This window comes from Lynx canadensis, chromosome A1 (assembly GCF_007474595.2).
Source record: "Lynx canadensis isolate LIC74 chromosome A1, mLynCan4.pri.v2, whole genome shotgun sequence".
In the NCBI taxonomy this organism is placed as follows: Eukaryota; Metazoa; Chordata; class Mammalia; order Carnivora; family Felidae; genus Lynx; species Lynx canadensis.
In genome coordinates, this window is record NC_044303.2 from 136,191,544 (window position 1) to 136,214,088 (window position 22,545).

The 22,545-nt window shown below is 38.9% G+C and overlaps 2 protein-coding genes across 2 annotated transcripts; both read right to left on the minus strand.

Moving 5' to 3' along the window:
- Window positions 1-5,912: 5,912 nt before the first annotated feature.
- Window positions 5,913-22,399, minus strand: AK6 (adenylate kinase 6). The gene is made up of 5 exons (XM_030322442.1): window positions 22,336-22,399; window positions 20,302-20,394; window positions 10,417-10,475; window positions 10,171-10,316; window positions 5,913-6,383 (listed from the first exon to the last, which is right to left on the minus strand). The coding sequence occupies exons 1-5, from the start codon at window positions 22,361-22,363 to the stop codon at window positions 6,191-6,193; spliced, it is 519 nt and encodes a 172-aa protein (XP_030178302.1). The 5' UTR covers window positions 22,364-22,399; the 3' UTR covers window positions 5,913-6,190.
- Window positions 18,539-20,391, minus strand: TAF9 (TATA-box binding protein associated factor 9). Its single transcript, XM_030322427.1, has 2 exons — window positions 20,302-20,391; window positions 18,539-19,493 (listed from the first exon to the last, which is right to left on the minus strand). The coding sequence occupies exon 2, from the start codon at window positions 19,474-19,476 to the stop codon at window positions 18,679-18,681; it is 798 nt and encodes a 265-aa protein (XP_030178287.1). The 5' UTR covers window positions 19,477-19,493; window positions 20,302-20,391; the 3' UTR covers window positions 18,539-18,678.
- Window positions 22,400-22,545: the final 146 nt, after the last annotated feature.

Genomic DNA, 22,545 nt, shown 5'->3' on the forward strand with positions numbered 1-22,545 from the left:
AGAGAGATAGAGCATGAACGGGGGAGGGTCAGAGAGAGAGGGAGACACAGAATCTGAAACAGGCTCTAGGCTCTGAGCGGTCAGCACAGAGCCCAATGCGGGGCTCGAACCCACGAACTGTGAGATTGTGACCTGAGCTGAAGTTGGACGCTTAGCCGACTGAACCACCCAGGCGCCCAGCAACTTTTACTTTAGAAGAGTATGCTGGCATTTTGATTGGGGCTGGATTAATAGATCAATTTGGGGAAAATTGTCATGTTAATAATATTGAATCTTCGATTTCATGAACATGGTTTATACATCTTTTTTGGATCTTTGATTTCTTTCATTTGAATTTTCAGTATGCAGATCTTGCAAATACTTTGTTAGATTTAACCTAAGTAGGTCATGGTTTTGGTACTATTGTAAATGGTATTGTTCTTAATTTCCAATTGTTTGTCACTGCTATATGGAAATGCAGTAGTTTTTGTGTATTGGTCTTATATCCTGTGACTTTGTTAACGTCACTTATTAGTTCAAGTAGTTTTTGTATGGATTCTCTTTGGAATTTCTACGTAGATTATCATGTTACCTGAGAATACCTTATTTTTTTCCTTACAGCTCTGTATGTCTTTTATTTATTTTCTGCTTAATGCACTGGTGAGGATCCCCAGGATGAGCAAATGATCACTTGGCTTTTTATTCGCTAGCCTCGTGTAACAAATTATATTTTTTTGAATCCTCCCTTCCATAATAATAAATTCCTTAGACAACAAACCTCTGAATGGATTTCAAGGGTCTTTGAGTCTTTGAAAAACATAAACAGTGTTTTACATTAATATGTATATCTGTATTACTTAGAGGAAGTGGGTTCGTAGCTTATATCAGACTGTCAAAGGGATTTATGTCATCAAAAGTGTTAAGGAACTAAATTTTAAATAAAAGCCGATCTATACATATAAATAGGTATATATAAATGATTTTCAGGATGTTGTTTTTCACTGCTAAGAACTGGGATGCCTGGGTGACAGAGTCGGTTAAGCATCTGACTCTTGATTTTGGTGCAGATCATGCTCTCACAGTTTATGAGCTTGAGCCTTGCGTTGGGCTCTCAGCTGACAGCGTGGAGTCTGCTTGGGATTCTCTGTCTCTCTCTCTCACTGCCCCTCCCCTGCTTGTCCTCTGTCTCTCTCTCTCTCTCTCAAAATAAATAAACATTTAAAAAAAAAGCTACTAAGAACCGTGATTCTTTTTTTACCTTGGACTCTCCCCCCTCCATAGGATAGGATAAATGCTTCTTAGCAGTTTTTACCCCTATGACTTTTTTTTCTTAAGATTTTAAAAAAATGTTTATTTTTGAGAGAGATAAAGAGCAAGCAGGGAAGTGGCAGAGAAAGAGGGAGACAGAGGATCAGAAACAGGCTCCATGCTGACAGCAGAGAGCTGATGTAGGGCTCAAACTCATGAACCCCAAGATCATGACCTCAGCTAAAGTCAGACACTTAACTGACTGAGCCACCCAGGGACCCCTGACCCCTATGACTTTTTGTTAGAAACTAACAAACTTAAATGTTGGTAGGGATTGGTGGTAGAACATTCAAAAGAAATACAGATGAAGTGAGGCTAAACCCCTTTTAAACGCCCACAAAAATAAAAAATATACCAACAAGAGTGGGCATAAGGAAAACAATCAGCGGTTATACATACTTCAAAGCTTGTTAAGGTACTCACGAGGAACAAAATATATCTTATTAAGAAGTCTTATTTACAGAAGCATAAAATGATTTAAAATTTAGAACACTTTTTATCTCCTTAGGTTTGTTTTATTATATATTTTTTAATGTTTTATTTATTTTTGAGACAGAGCATGAGCAGGGGAGGGGCAGAGAGAGGGAGACATAGAATCTGAAGCAGGCTCCAGGCTCTGAGCTGTCAGCACAGAGCCTGACTTGGGGCTTGAACTCATGAACCGTGAGATCATGACCTGAGCTGAAGTCGGACTTTTAACCAACTGAGCCACCCAGGCGCCCCTCCTTAGGTCTATTTTAAACCAATCTACTTAAGTTAAAAACCAAACAAGTAGGTTGAATAAAACCAAAGGCAAACAGTAAATGCGGTTATTTCTACAACCTTCAAATAATTGTAACAACATGTTAAAGCACTATCACTAGTTTCAAATAAAAACCTAGAGCTGAAATGAGTATATTAATATTTAATTTATTTAATTATATTCATATTTAATTAATATTTAATTAAAATTCCCAAAAGGTGTATAGCTCTGTATTAGATTCCCTTTTAGATAATAATCTCCCTTCTGTTGAAGGAAAATCTTTGAGTCAGTTTTACTGTTAAGATAATTAGCAACCACTTGATAATTTAGTGAATTCTAGTAATGAAAAGAACATTGTCTTCTCAAAACAGCCATTAATATTACTAAAAATAATAACAGTATGTGCCAAACACTGTTTATTTAATCCTTACAATAACCCTATGATGTAATTATCCTCATTTTATATGTGATTTGACTGGATAGCACCTATGTGCTATTATCTTAGTCTGAGTAATTCTCTTCTCTACCTCTAGACTCATTCTTCAAAGCCCTGCATCCTATAGCATTTATCCTTTTCTGATATTCATAGTAGGAAACAGTTATCTCTTTTATTCTCTATGTTAGAATCTCCAGTAGGGCATTTGCCACAGTCTACCTGATTTGTCTAAAGGGTCCATTTGTATGTATATCTTCCTTGTATACTAGGTTATGATCATCTGAAGGTCAAGAACTTGAGGCTTTCCCCACCAGTTATTTGGTTGGAGTCTTGCATGTATGTAATAGGCAATATATGATTATTAAAATGAATCTACTAAATGTTATCTTTGCTTACAATTTACTCAGGAATTTACTGGACAGATAAACTTACTCATGTGCCAAGTTCCATGTACATTAAGCAGTATAACTTAATGGGTAAGAGCCTGCTAAGATAGACTCCTGACTCTGATACTTCCTAGCTGTGATCTTGACTGTGTCACTTCATTTTGTGCCCTGTTTCCATCACCTGTAATGGAAATAATAATACCTACCTCAGATGGTATCATGTGGATTAATAGAGTTCACTTTTGAAATGTATTTAAGAGTGCTTGGCATGTAAGATACATGTAATATATACATGTAATATACATGTTATTCTTTCTTACCCTTTTTTTTTTAAGTTTATTTATTTTGAGAGAGAGCGTGTGAGCAGGAGAAGGGCAGAGAGGGAGAGAAAGAGAATCCCAAGAAGGCTCCTTGCTGTCAGTGCAGAGCCTGACGTGGGGCTTGATCCGATGAACCATGAGATCATGACCTGAGCTGAGATCAAGAGTCAGAGGCTTAACCAACTGAGCCTCTCAGGTACCCTTCTTTCTTACCATTCTTGGCAACATTGTAATAGTAAAAAGCTGGAAACAACCTAAAAGTCTATCAGTAGGGGACAGATTAAACCAATCATAGCACTCCTATATGGACTTATGTGCAAACTTTAAAAAGATTAGGGGTCCAGGGGTGCCTGGCTGGCTCAGTTGGAAGAGCATGTGACTTAATCTCAGGATCGTGAGCTCAAGCCCACATTGGATGTAAAGATTACTTAAATAAAACTTAAAAAAAAAAATTAGGGATCCAAAGAAGATGTATGAATGACTAGTAGGTACATCAATAGTCATCAGGGAAATGTAAATCAAGACTAATATGAAATATTACTATACATGCACAGGATGGCCATCTAGCAGGTACTGGCATGGATGTGGAGAAATTAGATCCCTACTACGTAGACAGGGGGAGGGGAATGTAAAGTAATGCAACCATTTTGCAAAACAGTTTGGTATTTTCGCAAAAAGTTAAACTCAGTTGCGAAAGGACCCAGAAATTTCCCTCTATACCCAAGAATTGAAAACCTACATCTACACAAAAACCTGTATACAAATGTTCATAACATAATTCATAAGACCCAGAAAGGATACAACCCAATTGTGCAAATGATGGAATGGATAAACAAGAGGTGGTACATACAGTGGAATATTACTTGATAAAAAGGAATGAGGTACCGACCGGTAGAGGCTGCAATATGGATGACCTTGGAAACAATATGCTAAGTCAAAGAAGCCAGACATAAAAGGCTACATATTGTATGATTCCATTTATATGAAATGCCCAGAATATGCAAAACCATACAGACAAAATAAACTAGTGATTCCAAGGGGCTAGAAGGTAAAAATAGAAAGTGACTGCTAACAGTACTGGACTTTTTCTGGGTGGGGTAATAAAAATGTTACATATGGAATTAGATAGTGATGGTTGAAGTATGATGATTACACAATCTTGTGAGTATAATAAAAGCCAGCTAGTTGTGCACTTTTTTTTTAAGTTTATTTTTTGAGAGAGAGTGCAAGTGAGCAGGGGAGGGGCAGAGAGAGAGGAAGAGAAAGAATCCCAAATAGGCTCTGTGCCATTTAGCGTGGAGCCCAATGTTGGGTTCGAACCCACAAAATGTGAGATTGTGACCTGAGCTGAAACCTAGAGTTAGACACTTAACTGAGCCACCCACGCACCCAATCATGCACTTTAAAATGACAAATTGGGGGGCACCTGGGTGGCTCAGTCAGTTAAGCGTCCAACCCTTGATTTCGGCTCAGGTCATGATCTCATTGGCATGAGATCGAGCCCCACCCCATGTTGGGCTCTGCACTGGGTGTAGATCCTGCTTGAGATTCTTTCTCTCCCTCTCTGCCCCTCCCCTGTGCTCTCTTATTTTTTTTTTTTGTTTGTTTTAAAGGTTTATTTCTTTCTTTCTTTAGGGGGGCAGGGGCAGAGAGAGGGAGACACAGAATCCAAAGCAGGCTCTAGGCTCTGAGCTGTGAGCACAGAACCCAACGCGGGACTTGAATTCACAAACCACGAGACCATGACCTGAGCCAAAGTCGGACATTTAACCGACTGAGCCACCCAGGGCCCCCACGCTCTCTCTCTTAATAAATAAACAAACAAGTAAATAAAAATTTTAAAAAACACATAAAGTAAAATTTTATCTTAATTTGAAAGAATAGGGAGGTATGAGATGATATACTCTCCAAAATATATTAAATGAAAATAAGAAGATACAGAAGAGTGTATATGCTACCACATGCTTAAAGCAACTAAAGTACACAAACATATATACTTTGCAGGCATAAAATCTCTCCAAAAGAGACTTAGGAAACCAGAAACATTACTTCTTAAAGGGAGGGGATCTGGGGTGGCTGAAGAATAAGGGGTGGCCTGGAAGGGAAACCTACCTTTCCAGGGTACCCTTTTGTACCTTCCAGTTTTTGTAGAGTATAAGTATTACCATTTCTTTGTGTGTGTGTGTGTGTGTGTGTGTGTGTGTGTGTGTGTGTGTGTGTTTATTTGAGATGGGGGAGGGGTGAGCGGGGGAGAGGGGCAGAGAAAGAGAGAATCTCCAGCAGACTGCACACTCAGCATGGAGCCCTACACGGGGCTCAATCCCATGACCCTGTGATCATGACCTGAGCTGAAATCAAGAGTCAGAAGCTCAACTGACTGAGCCGCCCAGGAGCCCGTGTGTTTGTTTTTTAAGCAAAGAAATAAAAATGAAAAACTCTGATGTTTTATCTTCAGTCTTAACTTTTACTTTAAGGGATCACTTTTACTTTATTCTGCAATGAACTTAAAAGATAGCCACCCGGGGCACCTGGGTGGCTCAGTCGGTTGAGCGTCCGACTTTGGCTCAGGTCACGATCTCACGGTCTGTGAGTTCGAGCCCCGCGTCAGGCTCTGGGCTGATGGCTCAGAGCCTGGAGCCTGCTTCAGATTCTGTGTCTCCCTCTCTCTCTGCCCCTCCCCCGTTCATGCTCTGTCTCTCTCTGTCCCAAAAAAATAAATAAACGTTAAAAAAAAAAAAAAAAGCCACCCATGTGGTCAGATTTATTTATTCTTTACCTGTTGAAGCATTTAAAATGAACAGTTTTTACTATCAATCCTTAATGATATTATATATATACTATACTTGAGACTTCTGCTTTCTCATGGAGAAAGAAAGCCCACACATAAACCTTTAGGCCATCCATCTACTAGTCTTGCTGCTCAATTTTAATAAAAAAGCTTTACTGACAATTGGACAATTTATTCAATATGGCAGAGATATAACAAGAGTGGTTGTAAAGTGGCTAGTAGTCTTGTAAATCAGGAGCTATGATCCTTAATCCACTGCTCAATCCACTTCAATATCTGATTGATGTTATCCTCTAGATCTTCTGGTTTATTGCTGGGCAGCTGATGTACTATTTCTTCCTTGTAGGATGCTAATGCTTCTTCATAAAGAACTTGAAAAATTTCACACTGAATATTATCTTTTAGTTTCTTCTCATTATAACCCCTGGAAGGCAATGAGAAGATAAAAAAACAGCAAAATGAATGGCATTAACTGGAGTTTTAGGAACACAAGAGAAACCGGACACTTTTAAATACATGAAATATCATGCAAAAATACTTCTTGTAGTCTATTTATTTAAATAAAATAGACTGGCACCTGTAAATATGAGACTTTTTTTTAGTTATTTATTTTTTTGATGTTTATTTATTTTTGAGCGAGAGACAGAGAGTGAGCAGGGGAGGGGAAGAGAGAGAGGGAGACAAAGAATCCGAAGCAGACTCCAGGCTCTAAGCTGTCAGCAGAGAGCCTGACATGAGGCTCGAACCCATGAACCATGAGATCATGACCTGAGCCAAAGTCGACTGAGCCACCCAGGTGCCCCAATATGAGACTTTTTTAAATATATAAGGTTTATTGAGAGACAGAGAGAGAGAGCACGAGCAGGGGAGGGCTAGAGAGAGAGGGAGAGAGAGAAAATCCTATACAGGCTCTGCACTGTCAGCAAAGAGCCCAAATGCAGGGCTTGATCCCATGAACTGTAAGCTCATGACCTGAGCCCAAGTCCTATGCTTAACCAACCGAGCCACCCAGGTGCCCTGAGAGGCTTTTTTGACAAGAAGTTAAAACTAATATCCAATGTTTAGGTTTGTCTTAATTTCATCCCCCAAAATTTGTCATCCATTCCATTAGCAAACATATCTACCTACCTCAAGCCAGATATTGAGCTATGAGATAAATAAGAAGTGTAGAGCTTTGGTCCTAGATTTCAAAAGAAATTAGAGGAATTAAGATATAGACAGATAAAACAACGAGGTATAAAAATGAAATACTTATGGGGGGGCCCCTGGCTGGCTCAGTGGGTGGAGCATGCAACTCCTGATCTTGGGGTTGTAAGTTCCAGCCCAGTGTTGGGTGTAGAGATTAGTTAAAAAATAAAATCTTAGGGGTGCCTGGGTAGCTCAGTCAGTTAAGTGTCTGACTCATCGTTTCAGCTCAGATCATGGTCTCACAATTCATGAGATCGAGCCCCATGTTTGGCTGTGTGCCAACAGTGCAGAGCCTGCTTGGGATTCTCTGTCTCCCTTTCTTTCTGCCCTTTCCCAGCTCACACTTGCCCTGTCTCTCTCAAAATAAATAAACTACAAAAAATAAAAAATAATATTAAAAAAAATTAAATACTTATGATAGGAACACTATATACTAATTGGGTACTTGATCATACAGATAGATGTATCTGTGCTTTACCAATTCCAAAGATGTAAAAAAAAATTAACTTACACTATCTTTAGGCAGATATGTAAATTAGCCAACTAATTAATTAGCTAATGAAAAAGATTTTTAAAAATTCATATTAGTTCAACCTTGTAACAATCAAGAGTAAATTGAATTACTTATGGTGTGCCTAGATGGCTCAGTCAGTTAAGCATCTGACTTCAGCTAGGGTCATGATCTCACGGTTCGTAGGTTTGAGCCCTGCATCTGGTCCTGTGCTGACAGCATGGAGCCTGAAGCCTGCTTCAAGTTTTGTGTCTCCCTCTCTCTCTGTCCCTCCCAGACTCACATTCTGTCTGTCTCTCTCTCAAAAATAAACATTAAAAAAAAAAGTAAATGGAACTACTGAAGGATGATTAACTGTATGAAAACATAACCAACAGAATGAGAGAAAATTTTTGCAAATCATATATCTGATAAGGGATTTGCATCTAAAATACACAAAGAACTCTTATAACTTAATTAAGAAGGAAGCATAACCCAATAAAAAACTGGGCAAAGGGTCTGAAGAGCTATTTCTCCCAAGAAGACAGACAAATGGGCAATAAGTACATGAAAAGATGCTCAATATCATTAGCGATCAAGGAAATGCAAATCAAAACCACAATGAGATACTACTTCATACCCAATGGGATGGCTACAATGAAAAGACACAACAAGTGTCCACGAGGATGTGGAAATACTAGAGCCTTCAAACATTGCTCTTAGGAAGGCAAATTGGTACAGCCACTTTGGCTAACAGTCTAACGGTTCCTCAAAAGGTTAAACATGGAGTTTATTTTATTACCCAGCAATCTCATTCTTAAACTTCATATCCAAGATAATTGAACACAATGTCCACATAAAATCACAGGCACAAATATTCACAGCAGTATTATTTACAATAGCCAAAAAATGGAAAAGACCCAAATGTCTATATTCTGGTAAGTGGATAAAAACGAAGTATTGATACATCCTGCAACATAGATGAACTCTGAAAACATTATGTTAAATAAAAGAAGCCAGACACAGAAGATCATGTACTGTAAGATTTCTTTTACATAAAATGTCCAGAATAGGCAAATCCAAAGAGACAGAAGGTCAATTACTGGTTGCCTAGGGCCAGGGGACTGAGAGGAAATATGGGGAGTGACTGCTAATGGGCACAGGTTTTTGGGGAGGAGGGAGACAATGAACATTTTCCAAAATTGGCTATAGTAACGGATGCATAGTTCTGTGAATATACTAAAAACAAATGTGTATACCTCTAATGGGTGAATTGTATGTATGTGAATTTAGCTCAGTAAAGCTGTTATTTTTTTTAAGGTGATTGATTACTTTGTAACTTTTTCAATGGCTAAAAACAAGACAAGCTCTCTCAAATTTTTTCATATCTTAGTCTTTGGCTATTTATATAAAACAGAAATCTTTTTTTTAAGATTTTATTTTTAAGTAATCTCTATACCAAAGGTGGGGCTTGAACTTACAACCCCAAGATCGAGCGCAGAATGCTCCACTGACTGAGCCGGCCAGGTGCTCCAAAACAGTAAATTTCTTCTTTTACAGATTTTAAGTAATCTCAACACCCAATATGGGGCTTGAACTGAAACCCTGAAATCAAGAGTTGCATGGTCTACCAACTGAGCCAGCCAGGTGCCCCAAAACAATAATTTTTAATAAAAAATTTAAATTGTTTGGTTTGCAGAAAGGAATGTGTACCATATGGTCTCCATTACTTCTCTGTTAAAACACTGTTAATGTCTTTTCTCTGCCTAAAAAAGACGATTACGGTTTTAGGTCTAGCTCCAACTTTCCCCATATATTTGCTACTATACTCCTTGGTGTAAGGATTTTACAAGTATCCTATGCAGTGATGGTTAGTCAGAGCTGACTACTGTCATTGAGAACTACGAATTCTAAACCTGAACTCAGGGAAACTTTTGAAGCATTCCTTCTGAGATTGCCCCATAGATCCTCTAGAACCTCCATTTTCCTACAGCTTGACTCAAAAGACAGTGGAAAAATGTTTCCCATAAAAATTCCTCTTTTTTGTTTATTCTGGATTAAGTCTGATGCTCTCTTGGAGGGACCAACTCAAAATATATTTTAAAGGTTGGAAATGTTGATTTATCTTGTCAGTTTTTCATAAACTTTCCCATTCATGTTGTGCGGATACTTTGAGTGGGTAATGTACATTCAGCAGTCAGAGTATGTTATTGGCTTGGTTGTTTTCCCAGGAAGGTTTTACCTTAAGGAAACATCATGACTAAATAGAGTTGCTGTGACAGTATATTTTATTTAATGAAACTGTCAGTTGCAGTATTCATTTACTCAGTTATAAACTATTACCTGTGTTGTACAAATGCATCTTTTTCTCTTAGATTCAGAGCGTTGGTACCATACAGACTTGGTTTATAATGAGAGACCAATAGTCACATATTCGAAAGGAATCCTTTATCATGGTTGTACTGGCTAATTTCAGGAATCTGAATAAAGGGTTATATCATACTTTAAGAATTCAGTGTTTTTCCTTTCTTACCTTGTTTCAAGTCTTTTGTACAATACACTGTTATCTGCTCGCAGCACAAAAACTATGTGAAACCAGCGTTCAGGGAAGAAATCACAACCATGGTAATCAACAATAACTCCACCTTCACTCATTTGGTTTTCCAATTCATCAACTACCTGTAAGAAAGGGACAAAAAGAATGCTCCTTTTAAAAAAAATGAGGTCAACTTTCCTATTAAATTTTTAGAAGTATACTTTATAAAAAACTTGTACTTACTCTATCTTCATCTAAAATGGGGCAATCATACTCTTCATCATAGCCATCATATAACTGCCCTAAAAGAGATTTACACTGGCTTATTAAACTAGTATTTTATAAGTAACTGTCAGTAACTTTCAATTAATTTTAGACTTTAGGAAAGGAAATATACCATCAATTACTCTTTGAGAGACTAGAGAGGGCACTAACACACAGCAGATGTCACACGGACACCAAATGTAAAGAGCAATGCTGATTAAATCAGAATTTTACCCAGAGGGAAACTTGGATAGCAATATATCTGATACAATTTTAGCTATCAAAATTGAAACCAACTAAAAAAAATGAATGATTTCAGAATTTGTGGGACTAATAGAAGAGGACTGCATTATTTTTGTTGAGCTATTTGGTGGGAAGAGGGGACACAGGGATACAGACACTCGCACACATTAACAATAGATTATCAAATATTTTAGGCTAAGGAGATGGAACTTAGTAGAAGCAACAACAGTTTCTCAATTCTAAAAATGAGCCCTCAGTCACACAGGTCCCATCTTCGTGGGGTCTGGGAAAGGAGAGTCAGTTTGACCCAAGTGCTCCTGAACAGTATTTTTACTTCTAGATTTCCAGGATCCTCAAAACCCATGGGTCGAATAAACATTTCAGGAGGCAAAACAAGAATGATGGGCAGTTATAAAGAAGGCAGATTTAAATCTCATGTAAGAATTTTCCAACAAATCAAAGCTGGCTTTCAAAGGAAGTCTTGCTTTAGAAGGTGAGACATAATCCTATGCTCACCTAAATCTCTAAGAAATATGTAATAAGGCTTAGACCATCCTTTGAGCCATCTCTAAGAGCATGCTATAGTCCTCCCACATCTTTCCCTCCAATATTTTGGCCCAGGTTGAAATTAGTTTAAAATGAGCATGAGTTCTGAAGTAATAAAAGGGTAGTTCTGAGGGTCACTGGGAGGCACAGAGACAGTTGCAACTTTTTGTCCTGCCAGGACAGTGTGTGGACTCATTCTGGCCATGTGAGCACCTCTCAAGCACCTCCCTGTGTCATCTGCTTCCCTGGATTACTGCGCAATTACCAGATGCTCTAGCTAAAAAAATTAAACTGTCTTGGTATTGGGAAAACTGGATAATGATTTACAAATAATCTAAATCCCGTATACTATAAATTGGATTAAAGAGCCAATTGTTTAATTCAAAGACAATTAGTGGAAAATTTAATCTGTAAAGGAATGATTCATTTGAGTTTGTTCATTTTAAAACACATAAAATGCTAAATCTCTGTTCAGTGAAAAATAATGTAGCAATAAAAACAACTACTGGGAGAAATTTTTGTAGTAGGACAAAGGCCTGAAATGTAGATTACATAATGACCTTCAAAATCAAGATTAAAAATACGTACCTTAACAAAAAAGAATTCACACACAATGAAAATAATTAATAAACATATGATGAAAAAATGTTGGACTTTCCCGGCTATTAAAGAGATATAAATTAAAATTACCCTTTTTATGCCTGTTGCATTAATCATATATGTATATAATAAATTGGAAATGTATTTCAAAAATAATTTTAGGGGTGTCCGGGTGACTCAGTTGAGTGTCCAACTTCGGCTCAGGTCATGATCTGATCATCAGTTCATGGGTTTGAGGAGTGCGTCCGGGTCTATGCTGTCATCATGGAGCCGGCTTCAGATCCTCTGTTTCCCCCTCCCTCTGTACCTCCCCACTCACACTCTCTTAAAAATAAAGAAGACATTTAAAAAATAATTTTAAAAATAAAAATGTCATACCCATTCATAGATTTCCTCTACCATTTAATTTCTAGCCAGAAAAAATTTTAAGGGATAAAATAAACATTCAACAATAGGAAAAACTTAAATCTCGGTTTACTAGTTTGATGAAATATTATGTAATTAAAGTTAAGAAAATAAATATTAGGTAGTATTATGTAGTATGGACTAGGTCACACATGATAAATGCTTATGACACAAAGGGTAAAACATAAAAAGCAGAATTCAAAGTTGTAATAGGGCCAAAGATCAGAAATACAAAAGATGGAAATAAATTAGGATTTGGAGTACTTTTTTGGTGTATTATTTTTACAACGCCACAAAATCTAATACCAACTGTTGATTCCATACTATGTAGGAATCTGCAGTAGATAAATACTGAGGTTCCTTCATATTTTAAATCCTTAACTCTCAAGACTAGTGAAATCGTTTAAAAATATGCTATCTAAAATAGAGACAACCACTGCAATATTGAGTCAGAATTAAAGTCTTTATACCGCAATGCTGAAATGCAGGATTTCTTAAATCATGTTAATGTAGTTGAATAGTGTAATCCAACCTTTAAAACATTCATTTCAAAAAACACCTATCAAATACCTACCATGTACAAGTGCCTGTAGGGATAATAAGGATTTAATAATGAGCACAATGACCAAGAAGGCAAACGTAGTCTTTCCCTTAAAGAGTTTACAATAAAATTAGAGAGGACAAAGTAACCTGGAAATTATAATAGGATAATACTTTAAAAGTGGAACATTAGGGAAGGCTTCCTGGAGGAAGTGACTTTTAAGTGGAGACTTGAAGCAGGTACCTAGGGAAAAAAGGTAGGGATGACTATTTTCAACAGAGAAAAACAATATTCAAAGGCAGAGAGAATTAAGAGGGCAAGACTCAAGGGAGGGAAAGTTTCTTAGACTATGTATAAAATAGGTGATAAAGGGTCAGGTAAATTGAGGCCAGATCAAAAAGGGTTGCAGAGTTAGACTTAACCTAAGGCAAAGTAAAATCATTAAAACATTTTAAGCCTGAAATGACAGGATCAATTACAAATTTTTAAAAATTATTTTGGTTTCTCCATAGAGAATAAGTTAGAAGGAAGCAAATCCAGAAACAGGGATACCAGATCAAGGCTACTGCAGAATTTTAGGTGAGTGATAATTATAACCTGTACCATAGGGAATGGAGAAATGGATTCTAAAGTTCATTTTAGGGGCGCCTGCGTGGCTCAGTCAGGTAAGCGTACAGCTCTTGATTTCACCTCAGGTCATGATCTCATGGTTTGTGAGATCAAGTCCTGCATTGGACTCTGCACGGGCAGAGCAAAGCCTATTTGGGATTCTCTCTCTCCCTCTCTCTCTCTGCCCCTCCCCGGCTTGTGCTTGCTCTCAAAAAAAAAAAAAAAAAATCCTTTAAAGTTCATTTCAAATTTCATGGGGTCCCTGGTGACTCGGTGGGTTGAGCGTCCAACTTTGGATCAGATCATGGTCTCTGAGTTCGGGAGTTCGAGTACCGCGTCAGGCTCTCTGCTGTCGGTACAGAGCCCACTTGGCATCCTCTGTCCCCCTCTCTCTGCTTCTCCCCCACTTGTGCCCTCTAGCTCTTAAAAATAAACATTAAAGGGTGCCTGGGTGGCTCAGTCAGTTGAGTATCCGACTTCGGCTCCAGTTATGATCTCACGATTCGTGGGTTCGGGCCCGTGTTCATGCTCTGTGCTAACAGCTCAGAGTCTGGAGCCTGCTTCGGATTCTTTGTCTCTCTCTCTCTCTAGCCCCTCCCCTGCTCATGCTCTGTCTGTCTCTGTCTCTCAACAATAAATAAATGTTAAAAAAAAAAAAAGTTAAAAAAAAACATTTAAAAAAAGTTCATTTCAAATTTCTGAAAAAAAACGGAAAAAGGTATGCTACTTTATTATTTTTTTATGTATGCCACTTTACAAAGTTTCAGTTGGAAGTCAAATTTAGAGCTAAGTACAGGATCCTAATCTAGAAACGATCAAAAGGCTTGAATTGATTAACCTACCAAAAGCTTAGAAAATTCAATTTTCTCAACAAAGTTTTATGATTTAAAGTTAGTTGCAGAAAACAAATTGTGGGGCCAAAGTTAAATGGCTTAAGTTCTTACCTCAAAAGATCTTCCTACCTGTTGTTAGTCAAGCAATAAAATCATTACATTTTATCTGCCCTCCTAGAGTTTATACTCACATGAAAGCTGTTCTTTAATGATGTTGGATGCTAACTATTTCGTTGCTATTGCCAATATTTAAAACATTTTCAGATTTCTTACTTTGTACTTTTTTTTTTTTTTTTAAGTAAGCTCCATGCCCAATGTAGGGGTTGAACTCACAACCCTGTGATCTTGAGTCCCATGCTCTACAGACTCAGCCAGCCAGGCACCCCCTCCCCAACCCCGATTTCTTACTTTGAAAAATTTACATTTACCTCAATCCAACAAGAAGCTTATAACTGTAATGCAATTAGTACAAGAAGCTAATTGGTTTAGAAAGATATAGTGCTTTGATACCTGACCTTTTATGTAGAGAAAAGCACAATAAGTCCTACTTAGAGGTTAGTGAGCACCAAAGATGTGACATTTGAGTTGGGTCTTTCTCTCTTTTTTTAAGAATCTCAAGCACGATCCACGCTTAGTGAAGAGCCTGGCGCAGGACTCCATCACACAACCCTGGGATCATGACCTGAGCGGAAATCAAGAGTCAGCCACTCAACTGAGTCACCCAGGCGCCCCCCCTTGAGTTGGGTCTTTTAAAGAGTTGTTTAAAAGGCAGATTAAAAAAAAAAAAAAAAAAAAAAAAAAAAAAAAAAGGCAGATAAGGGCATCTCCAGGTAAAGGGAACAGCACTTGTAAAGACCTGGAGGTCAATTCCCAGTGAGGAACAAGCGCACTGTGCGCAGAATGAAGGGAACCTAGGGGAGTGGCTGCAGGTAAGGCTAAAGGTAAACTCAAACCAGTTCATAATCCATACATTACAGATGATGGACTTTATCAGAAAAAGTTCAAGTCTTGTTTATTCCCTCTCCCTCTTCTTTATAAAGGACATAATAATGGCATAGAAGAGGAAAAGATACTAAAGAGTAGGAGATTTAGGAGAAATGGGCTTGAAAATAGGATAGGGATACCATAGGGATTTTTCAGGCAAACCACCAAGATTTACGGGGCAAGTGGATCTGTGTTAGCATGTTTGTGTTTCTATGCGAGGGGAACAAGAATCAAGCATGAGCAAGTAGTCAGGATTTCAGAGCATGTGCTTCTTAAATGTTTTAGTTTGTGAAAAGGTCTGGCAACTGTCAAGAAGGTGATTACCTTTAGTAGGATCTTGAAAAAAAATTTTTTTTAATGTTTATTATTGAGAGACAGAGACAGGGCATGAGCATGGGAGGGGCAGAGAGAGAAGAGGAGACACAGAATCCGAAGCAGGCTCCAGGCTCTGAGCTGTCAGCAGAGCCCGACACGGGGCTCAAACTCACGCACTGTGAGATCATGACTGGAGTCAAAGTTGGACACTTAACCGACTGAGCCATCCAGGTGCCCCAAAACTGGGCTCTTTTAAAAGGGAGTAACTGGGGCGCCTGGGTGGCGCAGTCGGTTAAGCGTCCGACTTCAGCCAGGTCACGATCTCGCGGTCCGCGAGTTCGAGCCCCGCGTCGGGCTCTGGGCTGATGGCTCCGAGCCTGGAGCCTGTTTCCGATTCTGTGTCTCCCTCTCTCTCTGCCCCTCCCCCGTTCATGCTCTGTCTCTCTCTGTCCCAAAAATAAATAAAAACGTTGAAAAAAAAAATTAAAAAAAAAAAAGGGAGTAACTAGTCCAGAGTGAATGAGATTACTAAAGGGAGGGGCAAAACTACAATACAGCTGCAGTGAAATTATGGGGGAAGACGTGTATGTAGGAGGATCACATGCAGACTGGGAGACAGCAGTGCTGGAGGGGCCACCAGGGAGGTTAGCTTCAGAGCCTTCCAGGGGTAGCTTCCAGTGGAGGAAAAAAAATGGGATAAAGAGGTTAGAGCGGGGATAGCAAGCGTTTTCTGTAAAAGGCCAGATAGCAAACACTTCATGCTTCGTGCTCTAGTCTTCAGCTAATGTGGTTTCTATAAAAAACAGCAGTTTGTCAACTCCTGGATTAGAAAGAGATCAAGATTTTAAGTGCTGAGGGCTCAGCTATGCATAACAATGTTCCAAATGGACCCAACGTTAATAGAATTGTATCACTTTGTCTAGACATATGGGGATCCTGGGGTTTATGACCAGAGGCTGAAGACTGATAAACTTGTGGCAGGAAAATTAAGGACGCTGTTAAGTAATTAAGTGATTGCATAAGGGAAAGTAAGACTCTGAGACTGGAGTAACAGGGTAAAAAAGCATTCTTAGCCATATCATATTTAGGACTCCCCATTTTATTAAGCTTAATTCCTTACCTAATTTTTCCTACCTTGGTTCCACATGGCATAAGTCTCTTACAAATGACATAGCAACTCAACAGGTTACTAGAATGGCAATAAATTCTATTTAGACAGATTTATTTAAAACAAGTGGGTTGTTTTTGGTCTTATTGCTTTATAGCAGGGTTCTCAATCTCAAATACTGATGTTTTGAGCTTGATAATTCCTTTATGGGAACGGAGGGTTATTCTGTGAATTGTGGGATGTTCAACAGAATCCCTGGCTTCCACTCCAGTCCTGACTACTGAAAGTATTCAGAAATTGCCAAAAGTCCCCTGAAAGGCAAAAATCACACCTAGTTGGGAACCACTCCTTTACAGATGATTACATGGTTTCTCTTAAAATATATCACTATTTGAGAAAAATGAACAGGTAGGGGTCTCAGTATATTTTCTAGTTAAGATTTTCAGATACATTCAAATAGCATCTGGAGAAAAGAACAATCTGGTACATTATGAAAAACCCTATAGAGTACTTTATCTAACACCATGTTAAGAGAGACCAGAAATCCTTTATCCGGCGTTATGGGAGAAGTGGGGGAACCCAAGGCTTAGATTCTATCTTATGAAACAATCTCATCAATAAAATACAGAGGACATTTGGGACTATATACTCCATTAGGTGTACATACACTGGCTAAAAGTGTTGAGTACAAGTACACCAGGAACCAATTGTCTAGTGTTATTATTCCTCTCATACTATTCGTGATAAATTATATAGCAACTTCATTACATTTAGAAATGTTACAGTGGGTAAGAGAAACTGGAAGACAAGACTGAAACTGACAACTGTATGGGACTGTGAAATCACTTGTCAAATTCAACAGGCAAAGAAGAAAACCAGATTTTATATAGGTATAAAATGGGTAGACTGACTAGCCTTGTACAACAGCAAATAAATACCTAAATTTTATGAACTATAAATACCTGGATTAAAATATCACCATGAGTGACATCTGGATGGCTCAGCAGTTAAGCATCTGATTCTTGGTTTAGGCTCAGGTCATGATCTCATGGTCATGGGATGGAGCCTCACATCAGGCTCCAGGTTGAGTGTGGAGCCTCTTTGGGATTCTCTCTCTCTCCCTCTCTCTCTCTGCCTCTTAGTTGAGTGTGTACGCATGCACTCTCTCAAAACACTGAAAAAAAATATGAGCATGATACTTATAGCATCAAGAATATGACAAAGCTAAGATGTACAAAACTGACCTGCAAAAAAGGATACTGGGGAAAAAAAGATATTGCGGGGGAGGCAAGTGAGCAAGGGGCAGAGAATCCCAGGAGCAGCAGGAGCGGGGGGGGGGCAGGAAGGGGGGGGAGAGAGAGAGAGAGAGAAGGAGAACGTGGGGCTCACCTGAAGCAGGGCTCATGCGACATGGGGCTCAAGCTCACCAACCATGAGATCACGAGCTGAGCCGAAGTCAGATGCTTAAGGACTGAGCCACTCAGGTGCTCTACTGGAAAAAATTTTTTTGCAATTTAAAAGTGGGACGATAATGGGAGACCCATCAAAGGTCCTTAAATACAACCAAAGAGATAAAAAAATAGGACCTAGGAAGAAGTTAATAAATGACAGATTATTCATCAAAACAGATGAAGTGGTCTCTCCAAAAGAGACATAGTTCTATGAGAGTGACTTATACACTAGGGATCATACTGTGGTCTAAACATCTGAACACACCAGAAGTAACACTCTAGTGGTAATGAATAGGCCACAACAACTTCAAGTTGTTTTAAGGGTTATTCCTGTTGGTGACACAAAGAAAACTGCTTCTAAAAACATAATTGCCAAAGTACCAACAAAGTAATGAACAACTTTATTTTTTACACTTGAAGGCTGATGAAAAGCCATTACTAATCCTATTAAAGAAAATCCAACAACTCAGAGAGGGTAACTATATTTACTCATTAAATACAATTTACATGTTCTACAACACAACATGAAAACACCCAGCATGCATGTTTAATCTCAGTACAACGGATTCAAGACCAAGTACACATGTTACAAGCATCAAAGCTAGATTACAAATTATCATAGTCATCATCATCGTCGTCATCATCATCATCATCATCTTCTCGTTTTCTTTTCAATGCATTTGCTGATTCACTGGCAGTATTTTGTGATGACACCATGTTAGTGGTTATAAGAATGTTCTTGGACCCAATTAATGATGGATTAATTAGAACATTCTGAACTGCAGATGTTGCAGGAATTGATGCTTTTACAGTTGGGGACTGTGAAGTGGGCATCTGTACTGTAAACCTTTGCCCTGTGAGGGACATTGGAGTCCCTACTTTAGTTGACACAGACATGGTTTGTGGGGTTGGCGTGCCAAGCGTGGGAGTACTTGGTCTGCTAGTAACTGAACCAACACTTAACCGTGGAACTGTTATTCTTCCCGCAGAAGTAGATGCCTTTTTTTGTAAAGACTTAAGTCTATAGTTTGGAGCAGTCAAGCAATATCTATCAGGTGGCAACCTGGGGCCTGAATATGGCTTGATTAAGGGCAAAGGAGTTTGATTTCTTTGCCTTGCAATATCTAATAAAAAATCTCTTGGGGGAGGAGAGGTAAAAGACTGATCAGCACGACACTGGATTGCCAATCGCACATCATCTGCATCAACAGTAGCTTTCTTAGCATGGCTTGAATAAATTTTTGCATCATCTAGAATTGTGGTCACATATCGGAAGGCAAACTCCAACATCTGATTTATAACTCTTGGCTCATATTCTGTAATCCCCATATCCTTCAGGATTTGTGCCATCATCTGTGCATCTTTCGGCATGCTCTTGGGAGAAGCCATCTTGCCAGAATCCATGATATCCGTTGATCAGACTTTAGATCATTTGAAAAAAATATGTACATTAGATCAAACCTGAAATAGTTACTTTAGTAGCAACTGTCAGGAACTTTCTAAATTTTAAATACTGTTAAAATTGTGAAAATATATTTAAAATTTTTAAATATTAAATCTTTTTAATTTTAATGAGGCACACTTAAAAGTCCCCTTTACTTAAATTTATGGAGTTTCCACCCTATCCAAATCATTACAGGATATACAAAAATGAAGACACAAATAAGGGAGTGATAAAAGACTGGGGGGAAACGGTAAAATAAATAAAAACATTTATCACTTCAGAATAATGTTCAGTTGTGTGCAGGCATGCAACTATCAAATGAATCTAAGAAAAAAAAGAACAGTCATGTCCTACTGACTGAGTTCAAAATAATGTGTCCTTCCAGTGAGAGCAATATACTATCTCCACAGATACGCTTAGTAGTACCCACACTTTTATGTGTTTGTCCATCTCAAAAACATTCTCCCCAAATCCCATCTCTTCATGGAAACATTCCCAATTATTACCTCTCAAAAAAAAAAAAAAAAAAAAACCCAAAACAAAACACAACAACAAAAAACTATTGGCCAAGAGGGCAGGGGAGGATGGGATGTAACAGTCAAAACAACCAGAACACAGTATTATACACTTATTTTCTCTTTCTATGGGTCCTCAACAGAGCATCAATTCCTTAAAAGCACTGTCTCTGCTTTTTGTACCTCTCACAAATATAGTACTAACTCCATTATCTACTCTCTTTAAAAAAACCAAAAAAACCCAAAAACTAGCACCAAAGTATCCCTTACCTTCTCGAGCTAAATCACCCACATTAATGTATTTCAGTCCTGATCTTGATGCAAGTTCTTTGCCTAGGGTGGTTTTTCCAACCCCTGGTGTACCTGTAAGACAAGCCACAGAAGAATACTGTTCATAAAATACTTGTTAGACTTCAGCCACCTATATACCCTTCTTAAAGTGCTTAACAACTGAAATGAAAAATTTCCTAATTAGCAATCCTCTGTGAATTACTATACACTATGACCTAATCAAAGTTACTCAAAGCCTGCTGGATAGCAGAATCTTGCCAAGTATATCTGATCTATCAGGAGTAAGGCTTGGGTGATTCTGATACCAATGCACAGACTGCCTGCCACCATAACAGATACTCCAATAATAACACTAGTGATCTCAAATTACCATCATTTATTTGCTTTCATTTTTAAAAAATGAAGAAATTATTCATGGAAAAAATTTAACCAGTATGAGGGACAAATCTCATTTTCACTACTGGCTCCACTACCTCTTCCTTAGAGGTAACCACTGAAAAGCAGTTTCTTTGGTCTTTCTCAAGAAATCCTAATGCCTATGTGTTTGTGTATACACATGTGTATTTATATATATGGCAACCCATATATATACACATATGTGCATATGTATATATATATTACATATGTATTACACGCATTTTTATATAATAAACACACCATACGTTCATTGCCTTTCAGATAAATAGCAGTACTAGGCATTGTTCTTCACTTTTCCTTTTTTTACATCTATTTTATTTCAAAATAATCAAATGTGTAATTTTCAGCTCAGAAGAGGTTAGAGCCAGTGAAGTTATAAAACTTGGTCATTATAATAATTAAAGATAACAGAGACAAATCATGCCTCCGTTTACAGGACAAGAACTTTTACAAGTCCACTGTAATACACCAAGTTTGAACCCTGGACTATCCTGTGTTTGTTTGTTTTTTCCTGGACTACTGTGTTTTCCATAAAATGTTCACCTTTAGGTTTTTGACAGTACGGCTGGATACTAAAATACCAGGACCCTGGCTGACCCCAACAGTTCAGAAGTTGTAGTGTCGTCCCCTAAGGAATCATAATAGGTAAACAGATTACTATCTGTAGCTTTCAAAAACTGACAAGACGTGGGCGCTGTCAACAAGATTATGTTTTGTTAAATAATAAACTTCTACTGCTTTGTTGCCAGGAAGAGCGTCTCAATTTTTGTGTTCCAACACCATCTACACCCATTTGACTTTTGCATGAATGCCCCATGATGCTATTAACTACAATTTAATAAACATTTAAACAGCTAACAATAGTCTTTAAAATCATAATGCGAAAGTTCAGTAGGCCTCCCGTATAACAAGCGCCCTGCATAAGGGTACAAAGACCGAGAAGGGACGAATCTATCATCCCAGGAACTTTAGTGCATCTAAACAAGAGAAACGATCAGGGATGCTCAGTGGGTGCCTTTTCTTTTTGAAAGGAAAAAAACAAACAGAAATGAGCTTCTGACGCTAACTCAACGTACACAGCAAGTTAACCAAACTATGTCACAAATATCCGAACCCTTTTACCCAAAAGTGATTATCAGACACCAAGGAAAATGAAACATGGCCAAGAAAGGCCTAAGAACGAGGCATCCAGCATTAAATACAAAACGACTGCCTTCCATTATCTCGCTTAAAACTCTAAACACAACCCTACCAAAGAAAAAAATCAACAGCCATTTTACAAACAAAAACCAGATTCCCAAAGATTCGGCAGAATCAGATTTCTTGCCAGAAAAGGGACCAGGACAGGTCTCTCTCTCTCTCTCCCTACCTCACCGAGTGACCTCAGGCCAAAAGAATAACGTTCCCCGCCCCCACCCCGCCTCCCGCAACGGTCGGAGGACCAGGTCTAGAGGCCGGGACCACAGCCACGCCGCGCCGCCCTCCACTAGCCTCGAAACACCGAACGGCACGGCCCCCTTTCTGGCGCCCGACGCCCCACAGCACTCAGGTCCGTAGCCTGCCCGCAGCCCAGCGCCTCCCCACCGCGCGCCTGACCGGTGAGCAGGATGTTCGGAAGCAACATGGTCCTCACCGCGCTGGCTCTGGGCGCCTTGGCTCACGCACTCTACGCACGACAGGGAGGAGCTGAAAGGGGCGAGCTGCGGCAAGCGCCAGCGGCCTCGGGGTTCTCGAGGCCCTCCGCGGCGCTCGCGGCCCATCTCTACCGCCTAGTCACTGAACATTGGTTACCTGGCCTTCTATAGC